Below are 13,380 nucleotides of genomic sequence, written 5' to 3'. Positions count from 1 at the left end.
TTTGGGTTGGAAGAGAGCTTTAAAGATCAAATCCAAACAATAAACTTCTTATGCTGGTCTTTTATCCACTGCAGTATTAATGTTGAACCCTCTCTTGAGCTTTACTTGGTGGTCTGCAGTGGAGCATACCTCTGGCATGTTTGCAAGTGGGTACAAAATGGTCCTTGGAGCCCCTGAAGACGTGAGGAACAGTCTGGGCACCAGCAAACCAGCTGAACACCAGCATTCATAACCAGGGCACTTCTATTTCCACAGCTCTTCTCTGCATTAACAAACTCAAGCCCAAGAGGATTTCTTGCCACAGGCAAGGATCTACATAAACATGGCCAACATAAAGCTTTCTTTCTCTGGATTTTTCAGAGATTTCATTCAGTATCTGTAACATGGGATTCCTGATGCCTTGTATGAGGGGCATCATAATTCACCAACAAATCAGAGCATCTTCTTCTTGGGAAAGGTTTCCTCTTGCAAGTTACCAGCACCTCCATAGACTGAGGCTTGAGCTGGGATACAACCAGCTCTTCTAACAGCAAGGAGCGCGTAGAGCATCCGTTGTGTTAAAAACCAAAAACATCTCTCCGCGCACAATGTCAAACTGCTCATGTGCTGAAGGAGGGAGGGACAGTCAGTTAGTTTCCGTCTCCTAAACTTAAAGGATATATAACATAATGTGACACTTAACTGTTCTCCTGAACCATTAAAGAGCAGTAAACCAGCACAACAAAACCAAACTACTTTCCTAACAGTAAAAGTAACATTTATCACATGTACCGGGCACATATGAAAAGATGTAAGACTCCAAGATTTTCAAGGGATTAAACATTTCTGAACAAAGAAAATGACAGCACAGTCACAGAGAGGGCCTTTGCTGCCCTCAGCAGCGGCTCCAGCTTCTCCCCTCTTCTCACACCTTTTTTCTCAGGCTGGGGAGCCAGTGGAAGTAGTTACTGGAAGAGGCTAAGCGTGCAGCTGCCAGCACTGCAGGTAGCGTTGTAGGAGGCACATAGAGTTTCCGAGACAGCCCCACGTCAGACAGCCCACTGGCAAAGCACAGGCTAACTGCAAGACTCCCAGGATGGTCTTTGCTCTTCATTTGCTCTTCATCTGCATAAGGAAGGACACAGAAAAGAAAGATGGTATCGACACTGGCAACTCTAAGAGCTCCAGTTTAGGCTGAAATACATTTGGCCTGGACCTTACCAGGTCACGGCAAGAGGACTTTCTACTGCCCACCTATGTGATGAGCCCAACACTGTATAAGCCAAGAGCCTCTCACCCACTCCTCCCAGTGGTCCCCCCAGTTTGCCCAGAGATGGGAAATCAGCTGTGAATTGAGTAGGTCCTGTCTGGAGAACTGGGTCTCCGCTCCAGACAGACAGCAGAAAGCTCTGTTCCGAGGCACAGACAGGCACTGCCTTTAGCGAGTCATTAATCTACCTTGCAAAACAGGCAACTCTCATATGGGTGTTGTAAATTTCTTCATCATTTGGAAGATGGAAAACGAACACCCAGGCAGGGACCTTATAAGGTTTAAAAAAAAAAAAGCTTTTGTCCCTTACAGTTGAGAGATTGAGAGGCTCTTGGTATGAAACAAATAGGCTCATGTATGAAGTGGAGAAAGAAAGACTTCTGCATGAAAGCAGCAGAAAGTCTAAAAAAGACAAAAATCAACAGAGGGAGAAATAAACCTCAATACATTTGTTCCCATTAGACATTTAGGAATCCATTTAGCTGCACAAAGGTCAAACCGATGCATTGCACCCAGCCATTTATCACTGTTGCCTCTCCATCCCATGGAAAGACCAACATTTTCATCTAGCAAAGCAGCAGCACCAGTCCTAAGACACCCAATAGTGACTGCAAGACTCACAGCACAGTAACAGACTGCTTGGCTTTCTGCCATGTTAACCTTAACTGACAAATCTATTCGTACTGTTATGGTTGTCCATAAACGGTATTGCCATAAGCAGAACAGAAGGATGTACAGCTTCACGAAGTTGGAGATTGTTGGAAAATCTTTCTATCTGATCAGGCTTATCTTGGCTCATTCCTCCTGGTTCCTTGGAGTACATATAGGAGGTGTAAGAGTCTTCCACTGACTTGAATAGGACAGCAGGCTTTGAGGACTCTTCAAGACAATGAGGTGTCTGCAAATGTATATAAAAAAACTCAGGAGAGGGTGTGATTAGTGCATGCTTGGTTCATTAGCTGCTCTAATCTTTATTATCTCTCAAAGTCCGCGAAGAACTGGAATGTCAGCAAGTGGATGATTTGAAAAACAAAACAAATAAACAAACCCCAAAACCCCACACCCCAACAAAGACCCCTAGCTCCTCACAACCTTGGCCAGAAGGTTTTCCTACACAGCTGAAGAGTGACAGATTATTACAAGATACAAATCATCATGTCTTAGCAAGGAATTAACAGCTGGTTCATCTATCAGCAGCCCCACACAGAACAAATGATGGCAATGAGAGAGGGAGTTTCTGCAACGGAGTGGGAGCTGAGTCAGAGGAAGTCCCTCTGCATTTTTGCTTAGAATGCAAATTATATTTAAGTTTCAGGGATCATCACACATGTCTCAGCCCTAGATAGCGACTTGAGGCAATGTTTGTATTTGTTAACTCAGTATAGAGGAGAAAAGTAGTGAAACCACAGACAAGAAGCAATTCACCTTGCCCAACCACAGCTGTTCAAAACTAAGGTGCTTGCTGTCCAGGGTTCTTCTGTTGTCAAGGCACCAGAAGAAAGGCATCCACCTTCAGAAGGGGTGGATCAGCATCCAGAGGTGCTTCACCCATTGGTGAGAATGCATTAAGAGGATTAGCCCAGAACACCACAATTGTTTTACACAAGCAGATTTAAACAATTTAAATTGTCCCCCACAAGGGGACCATGAGGTACTCCTGAAGTATCTAGGAGACCTACAACAGCTGGGCAGCAGAAATTTAGTGCTGACTAAATTAACCAACGACTCAGCATGATACCTTCAGCCCATTGAAAACCTCTGCCTAACATGCGGCAAAAAATATGAGTGTTAGAACAAGAGAAAGAACAAGGTTAAAAGATAATTGTTGTCTCCTCTTGCTACCCATGCTATCCTTGTTGCAGTGCAGGCAGTGTCACTGCCACTCTAGGACAAAGCAGAAACAGACAGGGTGTAAGGGTGGACACTAAAAACATCTGTTAGCATTGGAAAAAGCTGGGATGGAAATAATTAAAACAGGAGGCTGTTCAGTTTACAGAAGAGGCAAACCAGACAAGATACCCTAGAGTGCTGCGAGGGGCAGGAAGCAAGGCAGTATCTACTCTTCCTCCTGAATTGCACAATTGAGAACACTACCATTGAAAAGGAAAACATGAGCAGTGAAAACTGAAAAGGAGGGAATGCCACTTGGTGATGCTGCCACAAAACCCTAAGACCAAGAGATGAGCAGGAATCAGAGAAACAAAGTCCTCCCATCTATCCTCATAACCAGCTGACTGGTGCATTTCACTCCCCCTAATGCCTACAGGTGGGATTATTTTTTCATCCCAGTGTCTTTCCTCAATAGAAATTCTTGTCACTTCTTCTAAAGACTGTAACAGAGATCACAGCCAGGGACAGAAAACGTCCCCAGGACCTCTCTATTCCAGTTAGAAAGATCCTATGCTTTGAAACTCAGTTTAATACTTGCAGGGGAGCATTTAAGTTAGCTTACAAGGACCCTATTGCTACCTACCCATCTGCCTCCATCTCATTTTAATTTAGCCCTGCACATGCTACCAGAAGATTTCCTCTTCTCTCACTCCCAAGGGTCCCTCTTCCTTGAGGGAGCCTTAAGTCCTCGACAGGACTTGCCCATGAGCCGGCAGCTCAGCTGACGCGAGCAGCTGACTCACAGGGGGCGGCGCCAGGAGTGACGGCACCAGCCCTCAGTGGGTAAAAACCCATCCCAGGGAGCGCGAGCGACCAGGGCGGGCAAACAGGGCGTGGCGCGGCAGTTGGCGCAGGCAGGGCGAGCAGGCAGGTGAGCACTCGCCTCAGGACCAGGGCCCGCTTTGGGAGCTCTGCCCCAAAGACAGAGCCGATGAGAGGGGAGGCTGCGGCGCAGACCTCAGAGTGTAGAAAGTGCCTCGACTGGTCTCTTGAGGCGAGGGTGCACAATGGACAGGGCTGCACTCGGTGCGCCCTGGTGGAGGCACTCCTGCAGCAGGTGGCTGAGCTGCGGGGGGCTGTTGGTGAGCTAAAAGATGCCAGGGAAGCTGAGAGGAAGCTGGGCTGCTTGCTCCAGGCCCAAACTGCACAGGGGCTGCAAACGTCTAGCACTGCTCATATAGGAAAGAAAGAGGGCAGCAACCCAGGAAGCTGGGAATTAGTCACGAGAAAAACAAACAAAAAAAGGAGGAAGAGCACAATTAACGACAAGGGGCTTCCTCCTAAATCTGATGTCCCCACCCAGAACTGCTTCGCGGTTCTGCAGGGGGCTAATGAGAAAGCACCCACCACACCTAATGAGCATCCTGCTGATGCACCAGTAAAGAGGATCGCTACTGGTGCCTCCAGGAAAAAGAGGAGGGTCATAGTAGTAGGGGACTCCACTTTGAAAGGCACAGAGGCGCTCATCTGCCGGCCTGATCCAGTCTCGAGGGAGGTGTGTTGCCTGCCAGGGGCTCGGATCAGGGATGTTGCTGAGAGGCTGCCTGCTCTAGTAAGTCCTGCTGACTATTACCCCCTCTTAGTAGTCCATGTGGGTGCTAGAGATATAGATAGCAGTAGCCTGGAAAACATTAAGAAGGACTACAGAGCCCTGGGAGAGGTGGTTAGGGGCTCTGGAGCTCAGATAGTTTTTTCATCGATTCTCCAGGGCAAAGGGGTGGACCTTAAAAAAGCTAGGCGTGTTTGGCAGGTTAATAAATGGTTAGAATGCTGGTGCCATAGTCAGGGGTTTGGCTATTTAGAACATGGGGCTCCATTTGGGAGGCCAGATCTACTGGAGGCTGGTGGAGCTGGTCTGACAAAGAAGGGGAAGAGCTGTTTTGGTAGGAGGCTTGCCAGGCTGGTCAGGAAAGCTTTAAACTAGATGTGTTGGGGGAGGGGAGCATTGATCCATCCCAACATTCCTGGTCAGTTGCCAGCACCTGTAATAAGTGCTTGGAGCGATGTAGAGATGTTCCAGCTGCCCCAGCCATTGAGTCGGCTCCATTTGGAGCTCGGCTAAGGTGCCTCTATACAAACGCCCGTAGTATGGGGAACAAACAAGAGGAATTAGAGATGTGTGCAAGGCTACGGGAATATGATGTCATTGGTATCACAGAAACATGGTGGGATGGCTCCTATGACTGGAATGTCGGAATGGAAGGTTACAGGCTGTTTAGAAAAGACAGGCCAGGCAGACGGGGAGGGGGTGTTGCTATCTATGTCAGTGATAGGCTAGAGAGTATGGAACTCTGTCTGGGGACGGGTGATGAGGTAACAGAGTGTTTGTGGGTCAGGATCAAAGGGAAAACAGCAACGGGGGACATTACGGTGGGGATCTGTTACAGGCTGCCTGATCAAGAGGACTCTGTGGATGAAGCGCTCTACAGACAGATAGGAGCAGCCTCACGCTCGCAGGCCCTGGTCCTCATGGGGGACTTCAACTATCCTGACATCTGTTGGAGGGACGGTACAGCCTGGCACAAGCAATCCAGGAGGTTCCTCGATTGTGTGGAAGACAACTTCCTCTTTCAAGCAGTAGAGGAGCCGACGAGGAGAGGTGCCATGCTGGATCTTGTGCTCACCAACAGGGAGGGACTGGTTGGAAATGTAACGCTCCAGGGCAGCCTTGGCTCTAGTGATCACAAGATGGTTGAGTTTGAGATCCTCAGGACAGTGAGAAGAGCGTGCAGCAAGCTCACTGCCCTGGACTTCAAGAAAGCAGACTTTGGCCTCTTCAGGAACCTCCTTAGTAAAGTTTCATGGGATACAGTCCTAGAGGGCAGGGGGGCCCAAGACTGCTGGTCGGTATTCAAGGATCACCTGCTACGTGCTCAAGAGTGTTGCATCCCGACTAGAAGAAAGTGCAGCAGGAGGGCCAGGAGACCTCCATGGATGGACAAGGAGCTGCTGAGGAAACTTAGAGGGGAAAAAAGAAGCTTATAGAAGGTGGAAGCGAGGACAGGCGGCCTGAGAAGAATATAGGAGCATTGCCCGAGAAGCTAGGGACCGGGTTAGGCCCAGCTAGAATTAAGTTTGGCAAGGGATGTAAAAGATAACAGGAAAGGATTCTATAGATACGTAGCAAATAAAAGACAGGCTAGGGACAATGCAGGCCCTCTCCAGAAGCTATCAGGAGAACTGGCTACCATGGATTTGGAGAAGGCTGAGGTTCTTAATGACTTCTTTGCCTCAGTCTTCACCAGCAAATGCTCTGACCACACAACCCAAGTCTTGAAAAGCAAATGCAGGGACTGTGAGAACGAAGACCTTAGGCCCACTGCAGGAGAGGATCAGGTTCGAGACCATCTTAAGAACCTGAACGTGCACAAGTCCATGGGACCTGATGAAATCCATCCACGGGTCCTGAAGGAGCTGGCGAATGAAGTTGCTAAGCCACTGTCCATCATATTCGAAAAATCCTGGCAGTCAGGTGAAGCTCCCGATGACTGGAAGAAGGGTAATATAACCCCCATTTTCAAGAAGGGGAAGGTGGAAGACCCGGGGAACTACAGACCAGTCAGTCTCACCTCTGTGCCTGGCAAAATCTTGGAACAGTTTCTCCTGGAAAACATGCTAAGGCACATGAAAAACAACGAGGTGGTTGGTGACAGCCAACATGGCTTCACTAAGGGGAAATCCTGCCTGACCAATTTGGTGGCCTTCTATGATGGAGCCACGGAACTGATGGACAGTGGCAGAGCAGTTGACGCCATCTACCTGGACTTGTGCAAAGCGTTCGACACTGTCCCGCACGACATCCTTGTCTCTAAATTGGAGAGACATCAATTTGATAGATGGACCACTCGGTGGATAAAAAACTGGCTCGATGGCCGCACACAAAGAGTTGTGGTAAATGGCTCGATGTCCAGTTGGAAACCTGTAACGAGTGGTGTCCCTCAGGGATCGGTGTTGGGACCGGTCCTGTTCAACATCTTTGTCGGCGACATGGACAGTGGGATTGAGTGCGCCCTCAGCAAGTTTGCTGACGACACCAAGCTGTGTGGTTCGGTTGATACGCTGGAGGGAAGGGATGCCATCCAGAGGGACCTTGACATGCTTGAGAGGTGGGCCGATGCCAGCCTTATGAAGTTTAACCAAGCCAAGTGTAAGGTCCTACACCTGGGTCGGGGCAATCCCAGGCACTGCTACAGGCTGGGCAGAGAAGAGATTCAGAGCAGCCCTGCAGAAAAGGACTTGGGGGTGTTGGTTGACGAGAAGCTTAACATGAGCCGGCAGTGTGCACTTGCAGCCCAGAAAGCCAACCGTATCCTGGGCTGCATCAAAAGAAGCGTGACCAGCAGGTCGAAGGAGGTGATCCTGCCCCTCTACTCTGCTCTCGTCAGACCTCACTTGGAGTACTGTGTACAGTTCTGGTGTCCTCAACATAAAAAGGACATGGAGCTGTTGGAGCGAGTCCAGAGGAGGGCCACGAGGATGATAAGAGGGCTGGAGCACCTCCCGTATGAAGACAGGCTGAGAGAGTTGGGGCTGTTCAGCCTGGAGAAGAGAAGGCTGCGTGGTGACCTCATAGCAGCCTTCCAGTATCTGAAGGGGGTCTATAAGGATGCTGGGGAGGGACTCTTCCTTAGGGACTGTAGTGGTAGGACAAGGGGTAATGGGTCCAAACTTAAACAGGGGAAGTTTAGACTAGATATAAGGAAGAAGTTCTTTACAGTGAGGGTGGTGAAGCACTGGAATGGGTTGCCCAGGGAGGTTGTGGATGCTCCATCCCTGGCGGTGTTCAAGGCCAGGCTGGACAGAGCCTTGAACCACGTGGTTTAAGGCAAGGTGTCCCTGCCCCTGGCAGGGGGGTTGGAACTAGATGATCTTAAGGTCCTTTCCAACCCTTACGATTCTGTTTCTATGTTTCTATGTTTCCCAGCTTGCTTTCTTTCCATCCCTTTCAGATAACATCCCTGAGACACTGATTGTTCCAGCTCTGCCCTAGACTGAGAGAACCAACTGAGAACTGAGAGAACTGACTCTCCCACTCATCCTTTTAGAAAGATTTTTGTCTCAGCCACTATCAACCTATAGATGTGTAAGGAGCTGTGGTTATCCAAAACCATGTAGGCACATTCCCATTTGCAGCTCTGCAATGCCTTCTGCAGCTCAACAAATCCTGAGTGATACTGGCTCCCTGCTGAACCTACAGCACAGAACACTCTGCAAAACATCACGCTGCAAGCCCTATTAGATTCATCATTAACCACCACTTAAGCAGCAACACCAGCGCTACGCAATGCCTCAAAGCACAGCCCAAACTGCAATCTTCCCAAACCCGCCCTCCTAACTCATAAGTAGACCTGTGTGATGCAGCCCCACAGTAACTCCCAGTTACTCCCAAAAACCTCCAAGACTGTGAATGGATGGGAAGTAGAGCAATGAAGAAGGGCCAGGTTTGATCTATAAAGTGCTGAAACAGTCTTGTTTCCACAACACCTTGATGTGCCAGTGGAGCACTGGTGCATCATCAATAACACCTGAAACAACAGCAAAGAAGAAAACGTATAGCTCTGAGTCCATGCTAACAGCCAGTCAAAATTTCTTTGCCAGTCACTTAAAAAAAAATACATGTTAATGCAATCAAAGGGTTATTCAAATAATCTAAAACCAAGAACAACCCCCTCTCAACAGCAATAGCTGAGAAAAACGCCCTTACCTTAACCACTGCCACAGGATCTGTAGAAGTTTCACCTGTATCCTCCTGTGCAAGTTCAGTGTCTTGGTCTGTTGTTCCTGGGACAGTCACTTTATCCAAAAATGGCTGCACATCATCCTGTGTCTCGTCCTTGTCAGACAGGTGCCATTGCTAAGGAGAGGGACAAAGCAAGAAAAGGTATGGCTAGTGTGGGTAGAAGAAAGCTGGATGCACTGGAGCAAATTACAGAGCAATCAGATGATACCACTAAAATTTAACTGAGAGAGAAACGCAACGGAGCTTATCTGTTTTACTCAGAAGTTTTAACATTTCTATGTGGAGAGCTTGGGCTACTTCTAATGGGCAGAAATAACATGGAAGGACAAGAAGTTACGTGAACAAGGAATTAACTCTCACTTTAACTTTTCTTCTGCACAGTAAAACTTATCACTTGAAAAGTACAGTTTTATTCAAGCAATGCTTTCTGGTTATTGCTTTTTTTCACCATGGAGAATTTTACCATGGAGAAGTGTCCCAATATAACAGAGCTGATACAACACAGTGTCCAGACATTTTGCACTTAAGGAAGGTGGGAGGTAAAAAAGAAAGTTGTTAATCCTGATGAGGCAAATTTAAAATCAGACAATGCAAAGGGAGTTTCCCATAGCTTAAGAGGAGTTACCAGAAAATGCTAGCTAAGCAGTTAACAAGTGTCATATTAGACACATTTCATTCCAGCTCAAAACATTTTGAACTATTTTATAACTGCCACTGATGATCATGTTAGTGATGCACCAAGGAAGAAAAGGAAACATTTTGCAGAGCTAAACAGAACAGCAGAGAAGGAAATGTTTAAGGTCTTACACAAAGGGAGATCTAGAGGACTGCAATTTCTGGAAAAGGATTCTAATAAGACCCTTGAAATCATACATGACAGAACCACCTGAATGCATTTACATTCCTCTAGTCTCCAAATCACCAGCTATGTCTGACATTTACATAAATGGATCTTGCTACAGTTAACTAGTTAGGGTACTCCTCATATTTTTCTATTAACACCCCCTCCCCCAACACAATGAACTCAGATGTGCAGTCTATGTCATGTTAATTTCTTGCAAATACATACATATGACACTGGTTTGTGTCCTTCAGTTCAGACAATACAGCAACTGTGCAAGGCCATTAATATCTAAGATACATAGCTTTCATTGAGTTTCTCTAGCACAGAAACACAGTTGGCTAAAACAAAGCCTAGTTAAATGACTGCTTTACAAGTTACTAACATTACACTAGCTTTTACTCTTATTTCGGAGAAATGTCAGAAAACAGCCCTGGAGCAGGCCCACTGCTGAACCCTTCAACAGCTGACATTTACTTAAAGGTGCTTTGGCCCCCACAGCAAAATGTGTCATGAAAATACTACAATTTAAATAACACAGAAAAGTAGAGAGAGCCACCTGTAGCCAAGTGTTCCTGGTGTTTCTAGCAGTACTACATTAGATTGCACTCAAGACCTGGGTTTTACTCCCTGCTTAAGCCCTCTGTTCACCAGTTTCTCCATCTGTTAAATAGCAAAGGGCTCCTCTTTTAACATGCTCTGAAATAAAAGGTGTAAAGTAGCACCCAGATCTAGAGATCATTCAGCGTTAGAGTTATCTTTTTAATAAAACTGTAGTTGTATATGACCTTACCTCCTGCAACAACCAGGATTGCAAATTGCTTCCTTTCAAGTAAGTTTGGAATGAGCAAGACCCTTAATGCAAATAATACACCACTAGTTCTTATGGTCTTTTTCCATACTTAAACGGCACCCCAAGTTATCACACATACTTTGCCAAACCCCAGAGATGTGAGAGGAAAAGAAGACACCACTTCTTGGCTCCCATGGATGCAAAACATGAAAGTGCTAAGTCAAACTGATCTCAAGAATCTGGTACTGGTTTGAGTTCTCAGACTTCATTCCACCTCTAACTGAAAAATATGGTGCATATGGGAGGTTGGTGAAATCACTAAGCACACAGACTCCCTGAAGTCTGCAAAAGGATCAGAGGACAAGCAGCTAGAGATGTATTTATGGTCCATGTGTAATTGTTTTTATATTATGGTTCTGCTTGCTTTTTATAAAAGCAAAACACCAACTCCACAAAAAACTGCATGGAACTAAACCAATACATATGGTTTAGTACAATGTCTACTGATCCCTGGAGCTGATTTTATTGAATGATAGCTACGCCGTAGCCAAACTCCCACCTGATCACACAGTTCATCCCCACCCAGTTTTGAGGTTGCTGTTGCACTATCTGCATCTAGAGACTCCTGCTGCAAGCAAAGGTCTGGTTCCACCAGTTCAGCATTCTCCCACTTCTCACTGGGCTGAACATACAAGGCCAAAGGATTCAGTTCCTTGAATCCCTAGGAACAAACAAACAAAGAAAAAACAGTATAGTCAAGAAAAACATTTTGTAACTACTACAAAGAATAAAAAGGATTCGTCAAGTTTCTAATAGGTTTTAAGAAGCACACAACCCACAAGTTAGCTCCAAATCCTTGCAGAAACTGTCTTCCTCTTCCTACAAAAATCAGCTTCCCTCTCTCGAGCAACAAAATTACTCAGCAGTGGTCCCCTCCACCCAAAATTGGACATACATATGTAAAAATACAATCATAGTAATCCCGCCAAAACACACATTCTTTATCTATTGATTGAAACAATGGATAGAAGCACAGCAGACTGTAAAGCCTGACTTTCTGCTGAGATATAAAATCGTGGCATTACCTTTCTAAAGATTTTCATATCTACACAGTTCTTACTGAAACTGAGCTGAGAGATTCAGATGACGACACAGATGGGCCCAAATCATAAATGCTCTCACACTGGCTTACAACGTGTTGGTCCAAGGGACAATGTGCAATCTACGTGGTTACACTGTCCAACATTGTACATTTCACTGGCAAAGTAAGAGACTTTTTAAACCAAGACCATTTCCATAATTCAGCTTATTAATGTCAAAACCAATCTTCAGGGCCTACAGCAGAGAAGGCCGAAATAATTTAACTATCTTGTTCCTCACTCAACTGCCCCTGCCACTGTGTAGCACTACTTTAAATTAGACAATAAAATCTAATCAACGTGCTCTGACTGATTGTTTGGATGAATCAGTGGCCTCAACTTATGACTAACCAAACTGGCTAGAATTAACAAGGGGTAGTGAAGTAACTAACGTATCTCTTAACAACCTCTTAATTCCATCTCAGACTGGCCTTATGCACAGAACATTTACAGCTATTTTACTTTTCCATTTACTAACACGAGAAGTGTCAGCTCCAGATGAATCTGCAATCCTAACAAGCTAATCAACTTAAAAAAAAAAAAAAAAAAAATCAGAACCTTCTAATTCACTGTTAGAAGACAGGGTGAAAATAATTAGTTCTACTAAACCAGAACATCACTGCTGTACCATCAGATGCCACCTCAACCAAAAAGCAAGCTCTCACCATAGAGTTTGACACCATGGGATGCAGTCACAAAATGTTAAGTTACACGAAAGCAGGGAATACCAGTTTTCTCTTCAAAAAATTACTTGCTTCAAGCTAAAGATCTTCCCATTACAGGCACCCAACTGACGTTTTTGTTTGGTTGGGTGCCTTTCAGCAGCACATGCCTCCCTCCTGACCTCAGAAGGAATGTTCTCTCCGCAGATGTCAGCATATCCTTTATCCTTCAAGACACAGTGGAAGTAGACATCCTCCTTAGTGGATGTGTCACACAGGAAAAGATGCAAAACACCATTGACATATTCATCCACAATGCCCACAAGTAGCTTGGAACTACACAGGTTCTTGAACAGGAGAGTTGCTGCATTGGACCACGTATCCTAAAGAAGAAACAAGAATGTAAAGTTACTATAAACAGACCAATGTCCACCGCCTGAGGCTTTCCCTTGAAGGCACTTGTCAAAAAGGCGATTAAGCTAGGTCAGGCTAGGGACAAATACAGGAAAGGCAAGCAGACAAGCTTCCCAGCACTGAACTACAACAAACTACCCCAAAGCCTGCAGTGCTAGTTACACTGGGTATGCCCTTTCACTCTAATACCTATTTCCAAACGTGGTTTGATGGCCAGTGATTTTATCACAATTGCCTAAAATAGTTTTTTAGGTTTTGCAGGGGTTTTTTTTTGTTTGTTTGGTTGGTTTTTTTTAATATTCCTGGGAACCTGTGATTATAAATGTTAAAAGTGGGGTAAGTTTTCAAGAGGCTGCTAAACCTCTCTGCAATGAAAATTGTGATTCTTTAACCCTCAAAAAATCCAGAGGAAATAACTTTAAAAAAATAATGTCTTTAAAAGACAGAAGCTTTCCTTCAGAGATTTAATTTCTCAGGCTTCTTGACCAAGGCTTCCCAGAACAGAGGAACTTTTTTATGACCTCTATAATTCTTTGGGTATGCTGATTGCATCAAACCAATTCACTTAAAGCTCTGTCAGAGAAGAAATTTTTAAAACAGCGGACTGGAGCTATCAAGGCTTCAGAAGGACCCTGGAGAATTACTGGCAGGG

At 45.6% G+C, this 13,380-nt stretch overlaps 1 protein-coding gene across 1 annotated transcript in view; it reads right to left on the bottom strand.

Moving 5' to 3' along the window:
- Positions 1–13,380, bottom strand: part of TDRD5 (tudor domain containing 5) — a 27,310-nt gene continuing 13,930 nt past the window's right edge. Inside the window, exons 9-13 of the mRNA XM_030495814.1 lie at positions 12,497–12,697; positions 11,073–11,234; positions 8,844–8,993; positions 1,934–2,147; positions 1–1,104 (exon numbers count right to left, since the gene is read on the bottom strand). Coding sequence (XP_030351674.1) covers positions 905–1,104; positions 1,934–2,147; positions 8,844–8,993; positions 11,073–11,234; positions 12,497–12,697 — 927 coding nt within the window. The 3' untranslated portion in view covers positions 1–904. The remainder of the gene's footprint in view (positions 1,105–1,933; positions 2,148–8,843; positions 8,994–11,072; positions 11,235–12,496; positions 12,698–13,380) is intronic.

Source organism: Strigops habroptila, chromosome 8 (genome assembly GCF_004027225.2).
Source record: "Strigops habroptila isolate Jane chromosome 8, bStrHab1.2.pri, whole genome shotgun sequence".
In the NCBI taxonomy this organism is placed as follows: Eukaryota; Metazoa; Chordata; class Aves; order Psittaciformes; family Psittacidae; genus Strigops; species Strigops habroptila.
The sequence above is the reverse complement of the archived record's forward strand: the minus strand, read 5'-3'. Positions and strand labels throughout refer to the sequence as shown.